This window comes from Dipteris shenzhenensis, chromosome 1, assembly GCF_047967505.1.
Source record: "Dipteris shenzhenensis isolate YYH24624 ecotype China chromosome 1, Dip_SZ_1.0, whole genome shotgun sequence".
In the NCBI taxonomy this organism is placed as follows: domain Eukaryota; kingdom Viridiplantae; phylum Streptophyta; class Polypodiopsida; order Gleicheniales; family Dipteridaceae; genus Dipteris; species Dipteris shenzhenensis.
The window spans coordinates 24,546,673-24,567,507 of record NC_141596.1 but is presented as its reverse complement, the minus strand read 5'-3'; the positions used below and the strand labels follow the sequence as shown (position 1 = coordinate 24,567,507).

The 20,835-nt window shown below is 47.1% G+C and overlaps 1 protein-coding gene across 2 annotated transcripts in view; it reads right to left on the bottom strand.

Moving 5' to 3' along the window:
- The window catches only part of LOC147905582 (uncharacterized), a 165,538-nt gene that overhangs the window by 133,707 nt on the left and 10,996 nt on the right, over positions 1-20,835 (bottom strand). For both annotated transcript variants that reach the window (XM_087373481.1, XM_087373492.1), the window contains exons 2-3: positions 10,678-11,096; positions 10,175-10,424 (exon numbers count right to left, since the gene is read on the bottom strand). In XM_087373481.1, the coding sequence (XP_087229607.1) occupies positions 10,175-10,424; positions 10,678-11,096 (669 nt within the window). The remainder of the gene's footprint in view (positions 1-10,174; positions 10,425-10,677; positions 11,097-20,835) is intronic.

Sequence of the window (20,835 nt, the reverse complement as noted above, 5' to 3'; positions counted from 1 at the left end):
CAACATTAATGCACATAGAGGTTCTCAGATCCTTCTAGTAACGTCAGACCTTGTTATTGAGGGTGTTGACTGACAAATCCTTGACCAAAACATTAAAATGAACATCCAACCAACTATTTGCATTTATATGCATTACCATCGGTCTCTCTAAGGACTTTCTATCATCGATCCATCCCAGGTCTTGCTACATTCTAATTGGAAAGAAACGTTCCTTCAGTCTTCAAGCGTTAGCGTCCTCTATGATGAATTTGGGAATGCTCTCTATATTTGGCAAATGGATTATAAGGTAGCTTTAAAGGAAGACCATGCCAAGTCTGGAGAAAACCCCGCTACAACTGGGGGAAAACCACAAAAACAATGGGCTGCTCCAGAGCTCGGAACACACAGCTCAACGACCAAGTGGAAGGGAGCACAAGGGAGTGGATGACATGCTCCACTACCTTGCTCCTCAAGTGCAAGACTGGGCTGGCTCTCCTTCTCTGCCAGGCCCCTACGATGTGTGATGATTTGCTCCACAAGAGATGGCAAAACACCAAGGAGGGGGGCCTATAAATAGTCCCAGCCTCTCCCTGGTCGGTCAACAAGAAGGGGAGCCGATCAATTGCTCTCCCTGGCCAACTCATATGCAGGTGGACCAACCCCCCTCTGCCATCTATAAAGGGCTGGCTGGCAACCATACTGCACCTCCTAGAGGGCCGATCACCTACCTTGCTCATGGCACACAGCCCTATAAGAGGGCACACCCCTCTATGCCTAGAGGGCCGACTCAGCAGGCCCTACATGAGCCGACTAGGCTTGCTGCTCCCCTATAAAGGGCTCACCTCCTCCAGCATACAAGGAGGCTGCCTAGAGCCGACTAGATCTACTCTCAAGGGGCTGGCACACCCACAGCACAAGCCCTCTCTCTCCCTACCCTAGCCACACACTCGGCGGGCATACCCATAAACAAGGCCCTCTCTCTCTACGATGACATTAGGACCTCCAACACCCCCTCTCAGCCCCTGGATGGAACAAAGACGCCAGGGAGCTGGGTGTGCCGCTGGAACAACTGGAGGAATCTCTCGTGTGATGCTCCCCCGCTGAAGACCGCCATAGAACTCTCGAAGAAGACCCCCCCCCCCTTGCATGAACCGCCTCAGCACGATCACTGGAAACTTGGAACTGTTGCTCCCAGACAGCAGGTGCTAGGTACACTCCTATGGTTTGGTACTGAGTCATCTAGTATAATAATCCAACTGCTAGTACTGATACATGACTCCAACAGAGGATCCTGCAACACTAATCCAATTGATATTGCCTCTGGTGCAAGGTTTGCTTCCCTGCATGGGCACATGTATTGTAGAGCTAGATAGCCCCCTCTGAAGCCCTCTCTCAACTCCAACTGGTACATGTCACCAGATGAATGAACTTCCGTGGTCCAATGACAACGGGCTGATAACAGCTCACAAGGATCAATCAACTATGTTAACTACCTTCTCTTCATCCTACTGCAAATCACGGGAATAGCACCATATCTTTCCACCCAGCCAACCTTGCTGAGGCCTGAGAGCTGACAGAGAAAATTCAAATTAAACATACGTGCACAGTGCGTTCTCCTCTCTCTAGCTTCAACAAGCCCCATCTCCCTAGATGGATCTAGATGCCACATGTCATCTTTATAGGGCCTTACTAATGCAACATTTCACCCCTCTCTTGGGATTCTTTGATTTCCATTGCCCCTAGGCACATTTCTTGCATTAGACCCTTAGCCTTAGATCCACCTAGTCTGGTGCTATCAACCCTCACCTAGGACCTTGACATTAATTCCCTCCCGATCATTTACATGAAGCGCAAACAAATAATTACAAACATAGATCCTTTAAGGGAAATGTCGACTGATTCTTTTGAGGTCATGCTACCTCGGCTAGAGCGTAACATTCCTTCCCTCTTCAGACATCAGCGTCCTCGATGATAAAGTCTGGGAACACTCTCCGCAACTGGTATACGGATTCCCAAGTAGCTTCGGATAGAGGCTGACCATGCCATGCAACCAACACTGTGGGTATCTTCCGATTTCGTATTTGCATTGTTCCTCGGTCCAGGATTCTTGTTGGTTTGCGCCTCGCATTATCCTCTATCTCCTGAAACAAAACCACACCTTCGATTAGTGAGTCACCTGTATGTAAAAATTTTTTGAAGCGCAAAACATGAAAAACTGGGTGCACCTTACACCCCTGTGGCAATTCTAATTTATAGGCTACCTTGCCTATTCTCTTTAGAATTAACCACGGCCCACAGTATCGAGGTGATGACTTAGCACACTCTCCTGAAGTCAACGACTTCGAGTGCGAAGGAACTCTGAGAAAAACTTTTTCTCCTTCCTTAAATACTCTTATAGACCGGTTTTCATCCGCATACACCTTGGCTCTATCCATAGCCTGGCGGATATTAGCTCTCGCAAGTGCTAGCATCTCCCGCATCTAAACCACAAAGTTTGCAGCACTAGGCACTTTCTGAGGTACTCCAACTATAGTTGGATTTGCTGGTCTATAACCATAGTTCAGCTCAAACGGACTGACCCCGGTAGAGGAATGTTTTCTATCATTGTAGGCAAACTCTAACAATGGCAACCACTTGTCCCACGTATGTTGCCTCAATGACACATATGCTCTCAGCATATCCTCTAAAGTCTGGTTGACTCTCTCCGTCTGACCATCCGTCTCAGGATGATCCCCACTACTCATTCCCAACTCAGTCCTTAGTGTCTCAAATACCGCAGTCCAAAAATGACCGGTAAATCTGACATCTCTGTCTGACACTATGGATCTAGGCAATCCATGCAGACGAAATATATGTCTAATAAACAAATCCGCCACTTGCGGGGCACTAACAGACTCTCTAGTCAGAATGAAGTGAGCCATCTTGGTTAGACGATCAACCACCACAAGGATAGAATCATATCCTCCTTGTGTCGTAGGCAGCCCTACAATAAAGTCCATGGAAATGCTCTCCCACTTACTCAATAGTATTTCCAAGGGCTGTAAAAGTCCGGGTGGCTTCACCCGCTCGGCCTTACTTACCTGACATGAGAAACACCATGTCACATATTCATGAATATGCTTTTTTATCTTTGGCCAAAAGAAATCTCGCTTCACGAGATCATGTCTTTTCGACCCCTGAATGTCCCGCACATGGGCTATCATGGCACTGTCGAATGACTCTCTGCCTAAGACCATTCTGACTAGGTACTACTACCTTGCCATTTCTTTTCAGCATACCATCCCTTATGGTATATCTTGCATAAGTTTGGCCTTTTCTGGATGCCAGGTCATCCTTTTCATTTTCCCCGGGTTTTAACACATGAGCTTTAGGCCATAAGCTCTGGACAAACTCGTCCACCTTTTGAGTTTCTCTAATCTCGATCATTAGAGCACTCTCTAATACCGTGAAACTCATGTTGTGCATAATGCGAGACAACGCATCAGCAACCTTATTATCCTTTCCTCTTCGGTACCGAATCGTTAAATTAAACTCCTGCATGAGCTCTGCCCACCTAGCTTGGCGGTCCCTCAAGTCAGGCTGTTTACAAAAATGTTTTAGAGTATCATGATCCACATCCACATAAAACTCTGAACCATACAAATAATGCCTCCATGTTTTCAAAGCGTGGATAACCGCATACAACTCTAATTCATGAGTTGGCCAATTCCTTTGAGAGGGAGAAAGCTTCTTGCTTTCAAAGGCTACTGGCCTTCCCTCTTGAAGGAGAACTGCTCCTACCACAATGCCACTTGCATCGATTTCCAAGAACAACGGTTTTTGGGGATCAACTATTTTTAACACCGGTCCTGTGACCACATCTTGTTTTATGGTGTTAAAACTTTCTTGTTGATTCTGTCCCCATATAAAAGGTACTTTATCTGAGGTCAGATCAGTCAATGGCGATACTATTTCGGAATATCCTTTGATATGCCTTCTATAAAATTGGACAAATCCCAAGAATGATTGCAACACGCGGTCAGACTCTGAGGGATTGGCCAAGTCAGTATCGCAGCCACTTTCGTTGGATCCATTTCTACCCCCTCCGGAGTAATTATGAATCCTAAATATTCAAGCCTAACCATACACAGTATAGTTTTCTTTTTATTTACATAAAGACTGGCTTTCCTCAAAGTACTGAACACTACTCTTAAGTGTTCACGATGCTCATAAATACTTTTACTGAACACTAAAATATCGTCAATAAAATGTACTACAAACTTTCCGATATACGAACGTGGTAAATCGTTCATAAGCATGACGAATGTAGCAGGAGCATTGGTAAGTCCAAAGGGCATTACCAAAAACTCATAATGACCAAACCTGCTTCTGAAAGCAGTTTTATGCACATCCTCGGCCCTAATCCGGATCTGATGGTAGCCACACTTAAGATCTATCTTGTTGAAAATCACGGCTCCATGTAATGCATCTAGCAAATCATCAATCCGATCCATCGGATACCTGTGCTTAACAGTGATATTATTCAATGCTCTGTAATCTATACAGAGGCGAAACGTATCATCCTTTTTCTTCTTTAATATCACTAGCGAAGCAAAAGGTGAGAAACTTGGTTGAATCTGCCCCAACTTGAGGTATTCTTCCAATTGTCTACGCACCTCCGCCTCTTCAGTAAAACTCATTCTATAGGGAGGTTTATTTACAAGTTCTACCCCGCGATCAGTTCAATCTTATGCTGAACATTCCGCTCTGGAGGTAACCCATTAGGTAGTTCATCCCTAAAACATTCAGAGAACTCCTCTGTTATAAGATTAGCCAGCTTGGCCATCTCACCACTTTGCGTAACATCAGTGCTAACCGAAGAATCATCAACCGGCTCTACCGATGCTGTGCAAAGGAATAAAAACTCTACTTGAGCTTTTCGGATTTCCATCACGGAAACCAACGGTCCCTGAGGTATATCTTTCTCACCTCGCAAGACATAAAGCACATCATTCATCTTGAATTGATATACGTGCTTTTTCCAATCAATGGCTGGATTCTTCCTAGAATGCCACGCCATACCCAGGGCTATATCTGCATGAGCAAGCTTAGTTATTTCAAAATCAAGCTTCTCAGCATAGTCCTGAATACGAAGTTCCAACTGGGTAACCCTTTGGTCCCATACTTCATTTGAACTTCCATCTGCCATCCTGACTGAATACACATAGTCAGATGGACTTGTTTTTAACTTTAGCCTCTTCACGAGCTTGGAGTTAATCACATTGTGAGTTGACGCTGAGTCAAACAATACAATGACATCATGATTGGCCACTTGCCCTTTCATTTTAATTAACTCCGTATCATTATTAAAGGCTGTATACCCCGTTGCTGCGGGCTTAGATAGGATGTTATCGGGTGCACTCGTTACTAGCTTAGCAACAAACACACATAACAAACAAGGTACTGACATCTGAGAAGGTCCCGCTAGCTGAATCTGCATCTCTTCCGCTCTGGGACTTCCCTATATTTCCACGTCGCATTCTGAGACTACCATCTCAGCCATTCGACGATCCTTATTACATGGACAATCCTTCCACTGATGAGGCTGAAGGCATCCAAAACACAAGCTTTCTCTCCTCGCTTTTTCTCTTTGTTCTAGGTTTAAGGCACAGACTTAGACCAAGCCCGGGCTGCCATTGGAGTTACTTTCCTCTTCACTTCAATGGTGGTACTTGATTTAGGAGTTTCAGCTGGCTTCGCCTGCTTGGCTTGACCACTTGGCTGAGAACCACTCCCTCTACTAATCCAAATCTTCTTAAATCCAGATTTCTTTTGGTACCCATGCTGGGTTCCAACCTATGCAAACCCACTTGGCCTGCTGCCCTTGGCATCTTCATAGTTTAGGGCTATGGCTATTGCATCATCTAACGTATTCATGTACTTAGCCCGAACTTCCATTTTTATCCGATCATTCAATCCAAATATGAAATCTTTCACTTGGATTGATTGAGGCAAGGATTCATCGACCTTCATTACGCTCTCTCGAAACTTCTCAATGTATTCTGCCACTGACAAGTTTCTTTGACGAAGGTTCCTATACTGATCCCAAGCTCGGGATGCTTTGTCAGGAGGTAAGAAGTGTTTCCTGAATTCTCTTTTAAACCCCTCCCAGGTAGTAGATGCTATACCATCTTTTTGTTGCTTAATCCACCACCGATCCGCTGCCTCACTAAACATGTGGGTGGCCTCGCGGATCTTCTTGATGTTATTTCTGATTTAACAAATGGCGAACGCCTCGTCCCATTTGTGTAACCAAGTCTCAATGACATCAGAACTACGGTCATTCATCCGACCAAAATGCTTTTCCGGCCTGTAATTGGCAATATTTGGTACTTTAGCCTTCCTAGGCTCGACCGTATGGACACTAGACTCCAGTTCCATTGGAGCCTTTCCTTTCTCCTCTCTCGAGGTCTGGCAGACATACTATGTATTGCTCTTCTAAGTTCAGACTGCCCTGCATTTGTCTGTAACTGTTGCGCTAATAATTGCTGCAAGGCATCCGCAAGTAATGCAATCCTGCCAGATAAGATGTGAGCTCCTGGGTCGGCCGGACTCCTGACTCACCAGGGTCCCTCCTGGAAGCCCCTTCTTCTGCTTCCATTTAGATCAATGGGTGTTTGGCTTTTTCCTTTTTTTTTTTTTAATAAACACCGCTAGAACACTGTATTTACAAACTGACACAATTCAATGTACTGACACTCTGACACAATGTCCTATACTAGGGAATACCTGCAATCCCACATGCACACTGACCAAGCATTTGACACATGCATAACCCAAATAGCGCTTTTCCCTATACTAGGGAAATTCCTGCAAACTAACTCTGACTGAAGCACACAGGCATAGTCTCAAGCATAATCGGTCCCTGCTACAGCATCAAACCTTCATGCAGACTTATCACTTACGAGATCCTGTTCATGTAAGCGGAGCATCAACGAAACTAATCAGGAAAAAAAACACAGAGTTGGTGGAAGCTCCCTAGTTGATCGCTCCTGCCAAGTGAACCAAACTTGCTCTATTTTCGAGCAGCGCTCCACCATGCGTCACGCCAATCTGCACCTTGGAGATACCAGTGATCACATGTCGCATTGCAGGCCTCCCCGTTCACGAGCCACTTGCTTGCATCAGTCTACCAAATGAATCGGTCCTTTCTCTGTGGTTCGTCAGGTCAGCCCATCGCGTGGAGGTCACGAGCCCATGAGCTGTCTGCGTGGCCTTGGACGAACCAGATAGGTAGTTCGTCAACCTATCGTCTATCTTCACCAGCACCCCCCAGATCCCGTGCGTCGCCCAATCCACGTATCACTTTGAAAGTCTCCCGCAATACGAGCCTTCATTCCGTCGTAGACCACGGGCAACAACACCTATCTACGTCAACCTGCCTTACGGAATCCCTCGCTCCAGCAACGGCTCAGAAACAGCCACCATGCTGTTCGCTACCAAGTTACGCTGCGAGAGTTAGCTGCTCACTCTCTCTTCACGTCCCGTCCAATCCCCGTCGCAGGTCGTTCACGAGTAGCCTATGCTTCTCTATTCGTTTCATCGTAGATCACAAATCCCCTCTCATCCTCTACCCTAGCTCTGATACCAATTGTTAACTACCTTCTCTTCTTCCTACTGCAAATCACGGGAATAGCACCATATCTTTCCACCCAGCCAACGTTGCTGAAGCCTGAGAGCTGACAGAGAAAATTCAAATTAAACATACGTGCACAGTGCCTTCTCCTCTCTCTCTAGCTTCAACAAGCCCCATCTCCCTAGATGGATCTAGATGCCACATGTCATCTTTATAGGGCCTTACTAATGCAACATTTCACCCCTCTCTTGGGATTCTTTGATTTCCATTGCCCCTAGGCACATTTCTTGCATTAGACCCTTAGCCTTAGATCCACCTAGTCTAGTGCTATCAACCCTCACCTAGGACCTTGACATTAATTCCCTCCCGATCATTTACATGAAGCGCAAACAAATAATTACAAACATAGATCCTTTAAGGGAAATGTCGACTGATTCTTCCGAGGTCATGCTACCTCGGCTAGAGCATAACAAACTATGTATGGGTTCCCACACTGGCAATCTACTAACCCATCCGGATCTCCAGCACCATTAGACAATAGCTGCAGCAGAACAATAGGAGCCCCACTCTGGATCTGCCAGGTCATAACGTCCAAACAAAATAGAAACTGGTAAGAAACTGCCACCTGAGTCAACGCGAACAACTCCTTGTGGCTCGAGGTCTTGCCTCAAAGCTTGCCTTGATAAATAACTCCCTGCTCGGTGCACGTGATCGATAGGTCCAACAGCCACAGACAAGCAAGCAATCCTCCATCTGAGTCTAGAAAGCATGTTGGCAACACCTGCCTCGTGCTACTAGAAGATTGGAGTATACGTGGTCGCAACAGTCACACTATTGGCCACCTGGTTACTAAACCCCTTTGCATTTCCTTTGGGGACACTGACATCAATAATGACCTTTCTGGCCACATCGGTTACACGTATGGGATGTCTTGAGAGCTTTTTGTTCCTTATCTATCAATTGCTTTCTGCCTTTCTGATCAGCTGTTGCAGCCTCACGCTGACTATCATAGGTACGATAGACAAAGCGCTCCTCCTGGTCAAGCACCATGGGGACCAATTCGCCCCAGGTCAACTCATTCACCCTACCAAGGATGAATAGAAGGCCCCATACTGAGAGGATAACTGGGAAAGTAGAGTAATGGCCATGTCCTCTAACGAAATCTGCTTCCCCGCCTAGAGGATCTGCTGCTTAGATTCCTATAGCTTGTTGATGTGGTCCCGCATCGATGAAGACTTCTTGGGAACCAACAACCTCATTTGGACCTCCCGTGAGACCCTCTTGATGGAAGAGGTTCGGTTATACATGGACGCCAAATGTCCCATATACTTTTGGCCACTATCATGTGCTTCACGTGAGTAATCACCTAAGGAGTACAGTAAGAAATATAAATGATCTTACCCTAGCAGTAACACAATCCCACAGCTGGAACAGAGTCTTGGCCTCCTTCCAAGCCCAGATGCCAAGGTCCTCTGCCAAGGGATCTGGTCAAACAAGACCTATCAAGATGAAATCTGCCATGTCATATGACTATAACACAGATTCCATCATCACCCGCCACATGCCGTAATTGAGCCCATCCAACTGCCGGTCAACTGGGAGCCTGGGCAACGCTGGAATTCTAGTCTTGTTCTCTGCCATCTCGGACAAAGTCGCCATGTCCGAGTGAAGAGGCTGATGAACTGAAAGAGAAGGTGGATGGATGGAAGGAACTGAGGGTTGAAGATAGGAGAAGGTTGAAGACAAGGATGCAGGGGCTGACAGCCCAATGTACCTTCACACCTCGATTTCCATCCCTCGGGAACACCTCCTCTCTGATCTGAAAACAACCTTCAAAGTCACCCTTCGCTGGTCACCCAAACAGTCCACTCCTCGCACACGCTCCTCCTCAAAGACACCTCCAAACAACACCCTAATCCTCCTCTCTGTGTGTTGGCTCAACATTCCCTCCACCCCTCAGGTCTCAAGCCAATTGTGGCTCTAATACCATGTGAGAAGTGCAGCAGAAATGAACAGAAGAGAGAGAGAGAGAGAGAGAGAGAGAGAGCACGCCTCACACACACACACTGAGAAGGAGATAAAGGAGAGAAAAAGGCACAAGAGAACTGCAAGTGATCTCTGGAGAAAACCCTGCTACAACTGGGGGAAAACCACGGCAACAACCAGCTGCTCGAGAGCTCGGAACACACAGCTCAACAACCAAGTGGAAGGGAGCACAAGGGAGTGGATGTTATGCTCCACTACCCTGCTCCTCAAGTGCAAGACTGGGCTGGCTCTACTCCTCTGCCAGGCCCCTGCAATGTGTGATGATCTGCTGCACAAGAGATGGTGAAACAACGAGGGGGGCCTATATATAGCCCCAGCCTCTCCCTGGTCGGTCTGCAAGAAGGGGAGCCGACCAGCTGCTCACCCTCGCCGACTCATATGCAGGGGGACCAACCCCCCTCTGCCCTCTATAAAGGGCTGGCTGGCACCCCTACTGCACCTCCTAGAGAAATATATAAAGTAGTGAGTTTTAACCAATAGCAAGTTGATATAAAACTTTCAGTTCTGTAAGTACAGACAGCAACGCAAACGTACCTAAACAGCCTTCATGAGCTGCTCTGTTGAAATGATTGCTTACAAGGATCCTCTGCTCATTTAATGCAATCGCAAGCATGCCAGCCATAGAAACAATTTGAGCCCCCATTCCAAAACCTGGATCAGTTTCCCAATCAGCCAAAAGAAATCGTAAATTTGGATCTTGACAGTTCCTAGGGTGCTGATGCAGCCAAATATCTTGCTGTGCTCTCCTGGTCATTGGTAAGTTGTCTTCATCAGCCCCTTCCACCTAATTCAGTACAAAATTGCACACATGCATTTTCATACATGTGGATAAATTTGCAGTATACAAATACACATTCACTTTCAGGAACATGCTCGAACTCAAGATAAATGGATCACCATAGAATGAAAAGAGGATGGATCAATATTTATGTTTACAAAACTATGAACACATACTCATCAAGCAATCTCAAACCACAGATTAATCAAGCAAAGATTATGGACCAAACAGTTATACTTTTTTGTTTGAACTTCCATACCCAAGGAGGATAAGGGGATCCTATTGTGCAAGTTCTGTTGCAAATCATCTCATCTCCATCGAAGCCATCAACAACTGTGCTTAGCCTGAGTCCGAAACGCTGCCCTTTCCAAAGCGTCCATTGAGGCTGCATCCCATTTTCATCCCATCGATCAAGTCTCCTGTTGATTTCCACATGAACTTTGCAATTTGTAAGGTAGGGGGCCTGAGGCACTTCTGATGGTGCTATCCCAGCAGCTTTCACCAAGGGATTATCATGACTTCTGATAGCAAGAAGACTAGAAGCTTCCCACAAAGCAAGCAGAATTGCTACTTGCTTGCTATCAGGATATGGTACTGTTTTGTTGTTTGAATCAATTTTACCAATCACAGCATAGTCTTCACCCTTAACCGCACAATTGGATTCTGTTTTTGTATTACCTGCACATTTCCATCAGCTTTAATTATTAGGAGCCTCTACAAATTAAAGATAAAAAGGTTTTTCTGTGTAATAGTAGCACAGGAAGAGTAATAGTTTTGTGGGTGGACTGCTATAAGCCATGAAAAAAGTATTGGATAGAAAATTTGTTTAAAAGAATGTGACCTTTACTTAAAGCGAGGATGATAGTGATATGAGCTATGTTTTTGTAAATTTTCATATGGATTTCTGCACTAATACTTTTAGATTTATTACATCCTTCCAACAATTATGACAAGCAACTAGTGTCCTCTCTCTCTCTCTATCTCTCTCCCTCTCTCTCTCCCAAATCTTTCCCCACACCACACGGTCCACTAGACCACCACCTCTTGGTTCTATACCTTGCAACAATTGGTACGATGCGGAGTGCAAGGCTTACCACCGACAACTCTGACTTGAAACCAGATGTCACCTCCCGAACACACCAAACACGGTATGCAAGTACCGACGTCTCATACGTCGGAAGAAGCAGGCATTTCTTTGTCGAAATGAGAAGGAGCTGCTGCACATCTTGTACAGCAGCAACTCTCCTTGAGCGTAGGTCCCCATCACCCCTCACCGACACGAGAGTCTGGCACACGTATGCACACCATCTTTATGATGTCCCACACCAGCCCACTCTATATCTCATACACACACCTCGCCCCACCACTTGCACGTTGTTCACCAAAGGGGGAGTTAAGGACGCGACATTGAAACTGCACAATGGCCAAGCTAAGGATCACGAGGGGCTATGCGCTGAGTTTATCACATATGGGATCGACACGTTAGCCCCGATCCTAGCAAAGCTATTCAATGATGCTGTTTGCCTTGGCTTCCCCCGCACCTGGACACTCAACACCATCACCCATCCACAAGGCAAGGGATCCCATGGACCCGAGTAACTATAGGACTATCATGATTAGACATGTGATGTCCAAGATCTATGCAACTATATTGGATGCATCGGTCAGCCTGTTCGCAGAGATGAGAGGGCTCAGAGCAGAGGGTCAGGCCAGTTTCAGGCGAGACCATGGAACTATGGATCACATACTCACACTCATGAGTGTCATTGAGGAGGCCAGATCACGGAAGGAGAGGGTATATTGTTGCTTTCTGAATTTCCGCAAAGCCTTTGACACAATACCTCGAGCTCATCTCATCACAAGCCTACAGACACTAGGATTCGATAAGGAGATCATATGGGTAGTCATGGCACTGTATGAGAGAGTCTCAGGCCGAGTTTGGACAGGCGCAGGCTGGACAGATGAGATCTTCAGTACCATAGGGGTCAAACAGGGTTGTCCCTTATCATCGACCCTGTTTGGCCTCTACATCGATGAGGTTGAGACTTTCATGGGGGCGTTCGGAGGGACCGGTTGCTCACTTGCCACGATCATCATCAAGATTCTTCTTTATGCAGATGATGTGGCACTCTTGTCGTCCACACCCGAGGGGCTCCAGCGACACCTGGATGCACTGCAGGCTTTTTGTTTATCCCATGATTTGGAGGTCAACCTTGGCAAGACCAAGGTCATGATCTTTAACACCTCTCGAGCAAACATGCAACGGAAGCAATTTACTTTGACTTTTGGTGGGTCACCAGTTGAGATCGTATCCTCATACACTTACTTGGGGGTCATCTTCTCCGGCCCGATCTTCACAATGACACCAGCGATGCAGGCCAAACTAAGCAAGGGATACGCCTCACTGGCTCATGTATGCAGCCCTTGTTGGGGGCCTGACATGTCAGAGATAGAGTGGACACGGGTGGAGCGCCTGCAAATCCTCATGCTCTCACGAATGATCCGGGGAAAACCATCTATACCACACCACATCATTCAGGCCGAGCTTGGTGCTTCTCCACTCCAACTAGATGTAGCCTTTCAGACCATCACATATCTACACCGGGTTAGATCATATGGAGACTACACATCAGGGAGACAGAGGTTGCCAGAGTTGGCTCTCGATTCCTCCATGAGGTTGGCAGCAGAGGGAGACAAGCTATGCTGGTATGCACAGACTCACAGATGGTTTGTGAGACTAGGGTTCCAAATCGATAGGATACCTCCTTTTCCGTACAGTTTAGATGCCCCTCTGGTACTCCCACCCACCATCCCGATTGGGCCACACACCAACCAGGTCATTCAACAGGATCTCCTGCAGCTACACACCTTTAGGACCTGGTTGGAGCCGAGGGAGCTTCCAATGAAGCTGAGTTTCTACAGAGATTACTGTCTTCGTATTTCGAAGGAGGGATTCATCACACCACCGGGGTACACTGAGCTTCATATGCCTCACTCACTAGGGATCTCCATCGGATAGTTTCAGGTATCATCACACCGCCTCTGCATAGAGAGCAGCAAAGCAGAGGGGATTCCTAAGGAGCATCGCTTATGCATATTGTGCGACTGTCAAGAGGTTGAGTCGGAAGAGCATTTTATTTTTAGGTGCCCAGTGTACTACGAGATCCACGCTCGCTACCACTGCCTCTTCAAAGACGGCTACAGGCTCCTTTCCAAATTCCTCGCCTACCCAGATCAGAGATGCCTCACGGCCTTCATTCACGAGGGGGTCCGAAACAGAGAGTACTTACTCAGGCAACGGGGCTTGGCCACATCATCAGACACCTCTCAGAGCAGGATCACAGAGTTCTTCCCATTAAGTGACATTGATCGTCCAGTCTCTAGCCGCAGACGTGACAGACCCCGACCTGACGACCGCAGCACGACACACGAGACAGATCACTCTAGGGGACCTCTCGTCATTGTTTAGACCCGGGATATGTCCCACGGGAGTAACAACAGCTCTGGTCTTGTGTCGAGCCTCGTCTAGGAGACCGAGACGCACGGCACCCCTTGACGAGCACCAGCGTCCCATCACCGGCTATGCACCAACCAGGGCGACATGACATATGGACAATTCCGCTCCGCTCCAATCCTTTTCTTTTCATTGTTACATCTAGATGTATTTGATTATGTATGATCAAACTTAGGGTTTAGCACGGGTGATATGCTCGTTTCAGTAGCTCCACCCTTACTATGATTTGTATCAGGTTTTCTTTCAGTCTCATAGACCCAGCGGTCTTCCGAAGACTCTAATAAAATTTCTTTCTTTCTTTCTTTCTTTCTCTCTGCTCCACGGGACCTACAGGTCCCCGCTCTGCTCCACGGGATTGCTCGAGCCCTCATGCTATTGTGTGGGGGGCCACTAAGGGACTGCTTACAGCCCACGGGGCTGTTCACAGCCCGCCTGCTGCTGTATGCTCCGTCATGGAACTGGCGCTGTTGTGCCCATCGTAGCTCAGCAGCCCTCTTGGCTGCTAGGTGTGGGAATATGAAAAAGAACTAGAACTAGAAACTGGAAATGGAAATGAAATGACAAGACTAGAAGACAAGAAATACCTTGAGAAAAGTGTAGACAAGACACAAGCTAGACTGATTGATTAGAATGATGTGACCCATTGAATATATGGGCCAAAGTACAAGACATAATGCAAGAGTGTTTATGGGATAATTGTAGAAGTGCCACATGGCACACACTCAAGACATAAAGACTAGACTTAGACTTAGACTAGGAAATAGTACACTTAGTGTGCACTTATCTCCAACACCCTCCTTAAGTGGACACTAGGAGTAAGACAGAAAGACAAGACTAGAGGACAGACATAAAGACTGATAGACTGAGAGACAAGATAGAAGACATGACAGACAAAAAATCCTGAGACACCCCTCCTCAAGTGATATCCTCATATGGGTCCACAAGGGTAGGGACAAGATGGATCTAAAACACAGTCAGATTGATAGACAAATAGACAGACAGACAAGACTAGATAGACAGAAGACTGACTGTAGACAAATAGAAAGACCAAGACACTAGAACCCCTTGACCTACATCATCGGTGGTCAAGGTGGTAGACAAAACATAGAAGTAATCAGAAAGCCCACTTTTCATCATGTAAGGAAGGAACAGTAGGATCAGCTGATGGAGATGTTGCAGCAACATGGGCTGAGGTAGATGCAGGAGCTGATGTAGAGGTTTTGGAGTAGCAGTCCCTCTCCCGGTGATTATCACGGCCACAAATGGTGCATGGATGAGCCTTGAAACAGTCCTTCTCCACATGATTAGTCTTGCCACAATGGGTGCAAGGCTTTCTTACCTTAGAACTGCCTTTCTTTGCTAAAAATGCAGTGTCAGTTACCTTGCGTTGTTGAGTTCTTTCTTCCTCTTGGAGAGCATTGATGATTCCCTCAAGAGAAGGATTATTATGATACTTGAAGGTAGTGACAAGAGTAGCATAGGAGTCAGGTAAGCTTTTGAGAAGCACAGCAATAGCAATATCTTCGGAGATGGGAGACTTGACTGATGCAAGCTGAACCATAAGACTGCGAAGATAATTGACATGAGAGGCTATAGTAGCTCCTTCCTGCATATGTAGATCAAAAAATGAGATCATAAGTGCAATCTTAGAGTTTTTAGATCGGGCTCCAAAAAGAGTGTCCAAAGTGATCCATGCTTGAGGAGCAGACTGTATGTCGGAGATGTGATGAATGTAATCATCTCCAAGGCCGAGCAATATGATAGCATAGGCTTTGTCGTTCTTGGCAGCAACAACTTGCTCAGATGGACCTTCGGGAGCATCACGGTGAACAATGTCCCAAAGGCCTTCTTTCATAAGATGGCACTTGATTTTGATCTGCCAAGTATGAAAGTTGGACCCATTGAATTTGTCGATAGATATGAGAGAATGAGAGGAAGATGCCATGTGGGAAGGTCTTACCTCTTGCTAGGATGCAAGGGCAGTGTCTATTCCCTTACAATATTGCAGAAAATAAATGAGAGGAAGAGATCCCAGAAGCCGGTTCTCTCACCACTTTGTCAGGGCCATAGCATATGACAGCCCATCGAAGTAGGAGGAACCAGCAAAAAAGGAGACTGTTCAGCAAACTGAAAGAGGCAGATGAAGTCGAAGAAGTCTTCAGCCTGTACAGGTACGGATTCCGTACAGTCGTACGGACTGTACGGATGTACGGACGATGGTGTAGAGTACTGACGACGGAGTACGGACGGGGACGAACGAAGTACGGTGGCGTACAGCGGCGGTCGTACGGAGAGCAGAGATGGATGCTGCGCAGATTTGTCGGTGGCAGCAGATCTGGCGCTCAGATCTGGCTGAGCGACAGCAGGAGCGGAAGCTACAGCAGCGCCAGATCTGCGCAGATCTGACGTGCAGATCTGGTAGAGAATGGAACTGCGCAACAGATCTGGCAGCGCAATGGCGTGCAGATCTGGCGCGCAGATCTGGAAGAGAGATGGCGGGCAGATTTACAGCGGCAGCAGGGACGGCAGCAGCGTGGAGAAGACGGGCAGAAGAGGAAGATGGCGACCAGCTGAGCGGGGGAGAAATCTGAGAAGAGGCAGCTATGGCTACAGCAGACTGAGGGGGGAGAAGAGGGATCAATCTAGCTCTGATACCATGTGGGAATATGAAAAAGAACTAGAACTAGAAACTGGAAATGGAAATGAAATGACAAGACTAGAAGACAAGAAATACCTTGAGAAAAGTGTAGACAAGACACAAGCTAGACTGATTGATTAGAATGATGTGACCCATTGAATATATGGGCCAAAGTACAAGACATAATGCAAGAGTGTTTATGGGATAATTGTAGAAGTGCCACATGGCACACACTCAAGACATAAAGACTAGACTTAGACTTAGACTAGGAAATAGTACACTTAGTGTGCACTTATCTCCAACAAGGAGTAGCCCTACAAGGCCCTTGGTACGTACATTGCCTACCCCAACAAACCTTTCCACCAAACTACCCCACCTCCCCTGCACGGGGGGCCGCTACAAGCGTCTCCAACTGATCGTACCTGCAAATATAAAACAGCCCGTCAGCACTGATCAAGAAAGAGACCAAATGGGATCAATGGGCAGCCCACAGGACCAGAAAACAAGAGGCGAAAAGGAGCGCAAGTATATTGTCATCTGAACCAAATCGGAGAAAATAGAAGACAAGAACATCAAAGGATGCATATCAGCATCAAGGAGGTGTGTAAATTTCAGGATGCTGAGATTGAATGCATACAAAAGAAACTAGGAGAAAGCAGAAACGATGAGCTCTCCAACTATCACCAGGCTGTAAATATTCCAAAAGTCAAAGAAAAAGTTGTAACGAGTTCTTCATTTATTTAATTATGTTCAAAGAGTTACTTTCATTTGGTCGAAGTCTTGACTCCGGTCAAAGATACTTAACCTCAGTTAAGTAAGGCTAGCCTCGGTCAGGAAGATCTCACTTCGTCCAAGATGGTTAACCACGATTAACCAAGCAATTAAAGTACTGACTTCGGTCACAGAGTGTTGACTTCAGCCAACGAGATTTGGCTCACGCCAAGAAGGTTAACCTCGTTAACCACTGTGCGCCAACTTCGGTTGGAGAGACTTGGCCATAATTAAGGCGCTTTGACTGATGGTCAAGCCCCTTAATTACGACCAAGAGGGTTGACCTCCGTCGACCAAGAATTGTGTTCTATGCTTTGTTCACATGTTTGCTTGGTAGGGACGCCCACAGTGACTAGGATTAGTCTAGAGCTTATTATTCGCATGTGAAGCACTAACAATTACAGGGTGCCATGGTTATGCGCTTTACTTAATTGTTGCATGTATAAGAAAGGTTCCAAACTTGGGCATTGCGGAGCTTCGCAAGCAATTAGGAGTTATGACCAATTGCTAAGGACCCCAAAAGACCTTACCCATGGACATGATATTAGAATTAGGCTAGAAATCAGACAAGTGGCAGCTTGCCAAAAGAATGAGCCTTGAGTTCCTTTGTAATTGGATTCAGGTTCTAAATTTTGTAACAACAGCTCTATGCTGAAACGCTTGTACTCAGATTATCTCTCATGAATAAAATACCTTCAGGGGGGTCCAGCCCGACGTGTTGTCCTGGGCCCTAGTGTGTTCGCAAAGAGAGAGGGAGAGCGCGCAAAAGAGAGTGTATGCTGTTATGTGATGGTTCGAATGAAGAGATAACAAGAGTTGTTCGTAGTGATGAAGCAGGAAGATTGCATTGGTATCAGAGCATGTTTTCATGGTTTTTCTAAACTATGATGATCAAGAAATGGCTAGGTCGGCAGAGATCTGGGAGCACTCAAAGATGGCACCAAGTGAGGGCTGGGTGGCGTGGGTTGCGGATGCGATTCAAAGGAGCAATGTGGAGCTGCAAGCTCACGCCCTCAGGCGGAGGAGGACCCTCCAGGAGCGCGAGCGGGCTTTGAGGAGAGACCTCGCCTCCATCGAGAGGCTCAGGTAGCAGAACCCAGTGTGTCAATGGCTTAATGATAGATTGGAGAGCGCTCGTCTCGAGCTTTGGGACACGAAGCTGCGGCAGGCTGAGTTCTCCTATCATTCCTCCCAGGCCCGATGGGTACAACACGGGGATAGGATGATGAAGCAGTTCTTTCAAACCACTGGGCCCTAATCGACCGGCACACAGCTACATCATCTCTGGGACTCGCAGGGCATCATGTACACTGACCTGCAAGAGATTCTTGCCATGACCAACAGTTTTTATAGCCAGCTCTTTCAAACAGAAAGGATGACCCCAGCCGTTCTTGTGGCTCGAGAGCTTGTTTGGGATCACGTTCTGACAGTAGTCTCGCGGGACCTATAACAGACTTAAGGAGCCTTTCACAGATGAGGAGCTCTAGGAAGCCCTCAAGGCTCTCCCGACCCAGAAATGCCGAGGGAGGATGGCTTGACTCCGGCCTTCATCCGGAACTTCTGGGAGATTATCGCCACTCCTTTCCGTTTAGCTTGCCAGGAGATTTTCGACACAGGCCTTCTCCCTCTATCCTTGCGCACGGGGTGGATTTGTTTGATCCTGAAAGGGGGAGATAGGTCAGATATCCAACGGTGTAGGCCGATCACTTTGCTTGATACTACATACAAGATCCTCGCCAAGGTCTTGAGTTTGCGGTTACGGCCTCATCTTACCGACATCATCCATGACACACAGACTGGGTTTGTCTAGGAACGCAACATCCTGGACAACATCTTCACATTCTGGGAGGCAGTGGATTGGTCCAAGGAGGAGTCACAGCCACTAGACATCCTTCTCTTGGCCTTCGAGAAGGCCTACGACAGGGTGGAGTGGTCTTTCCTCGAGGGCACTATGAGGAGATTGGGTTTCTTAGACCGATGGGTCAGAGGAGTTCCAACGCTATACGCAAGGAGCTCTAGTCATATGATTATCGAAGGACACACAGGCGAGGCCTTTCCTCTCTCTCGCTCGATCCGCCAAGGCTGCCCACTAGCTCCCTCTTCTTGTTTGTAGCAGAGGCTCTGGGCTACTACTTGAGATCACAGCTGGCGGGTCTCACAAGGTTGAGGCTCCCAATCAGACAGGAGGAGAAGCTCCTTGACTCGGAGTTTGCAGATGACATGGCCTTGTATGTTGAGCGCACCACAGTGAGTCTAGAAAGAAAGAAATTTTATTAGAGTCTTCAGAAGACCGATGGGTCTATGAGACTGAAAGAAAACCTGATACAAATCACAATAAGGGTGGAGCTACTGAAACGAGCATCATCACCTATGCTAAATCCTAAGTCTGATCATACATAATCAAATACATCTGGATGTAGCAATGAAAAGAAAAGGACTGGAGCGGAGCGAAATCCTCTGTATGTCATGTCGCCCTGACTGGTGCATAGCCGATGATCAAATGTTGACGCCCGTCAAGGGGCGCCGTGCGTCTCGGTCTCTTGGACGAGGTTCGACGCAAGACCAGAGCCACCATCACTCCCATGGTACGTATCCCGGTCTAAACAATGACGAGAGGTCCCCCAGAGTGATCTGTGTGTCCCCTCGATGTCTCGTGTGTCATGGCGATCGTCAAGTCACGGTCTTTGTCACATTTGTGGCTAGAGACTGGACGATCAATGTCACTCGATGGGAAGAACTCTGTGATCTTGCTCTGAGAGGTGTCTGATAATGTGGCCAAGCCCCGTCGCCTGAGTAAGTACTCTCTGTGTCGGACCCCCTCGTGAATGAAGGCCACGAGGCATCTCTGATCTGGGTAGGTGAGGAATCTGGAAAGGAGCCCGGAGATGTCTCTGAAGAGGTAGTGGTAGCAGCCTCGGATCTCGTAGTACACTGGGCACTTGAAAATAAAATGCTCCTCCAACTCAACCTCCTGACAGTCGCACAATATGCATAAGCGATTCTCCCCAGGAATCCCCTCTGCTCTGCCGCTCTCTATGCGGAGGCGGTGTGATGATACCCGAAACTGTCCGATGGAGATCCGTAGTGAGTGAGGCATATGAAACTCAATGTACCCCGGTGGTGTGATGAATCCCTCCTCCGAAATACGGAGACAGTAATCTCTGTAGAAACTCAGCTTCACTGGAAGCTCCCTCGGCTCCAACCAGATCCTAAAGGTGTGTAGCTACAGGAGATCCTGTTGAATGACCTGGTTGGTGTGTGGCCCAATCGGGATGGTGGGTGGGAGTACCAGAGGGGCATCTAAACTGTACTGAAAAGGAGGTATCCTATCGATTTGGAACCCTAGTCTCACAAACCATCTATAAGTCTGTGCATACCAGCATCGCTTGTCTCCCTCTGCTGCCAACCTCATGGAGGAATCGAGAGCCAACCATGGCAACCTCTGTCTCCCTGATGTGTAGTCTCCATATGATCTAACCCCGTGTAGATATGTG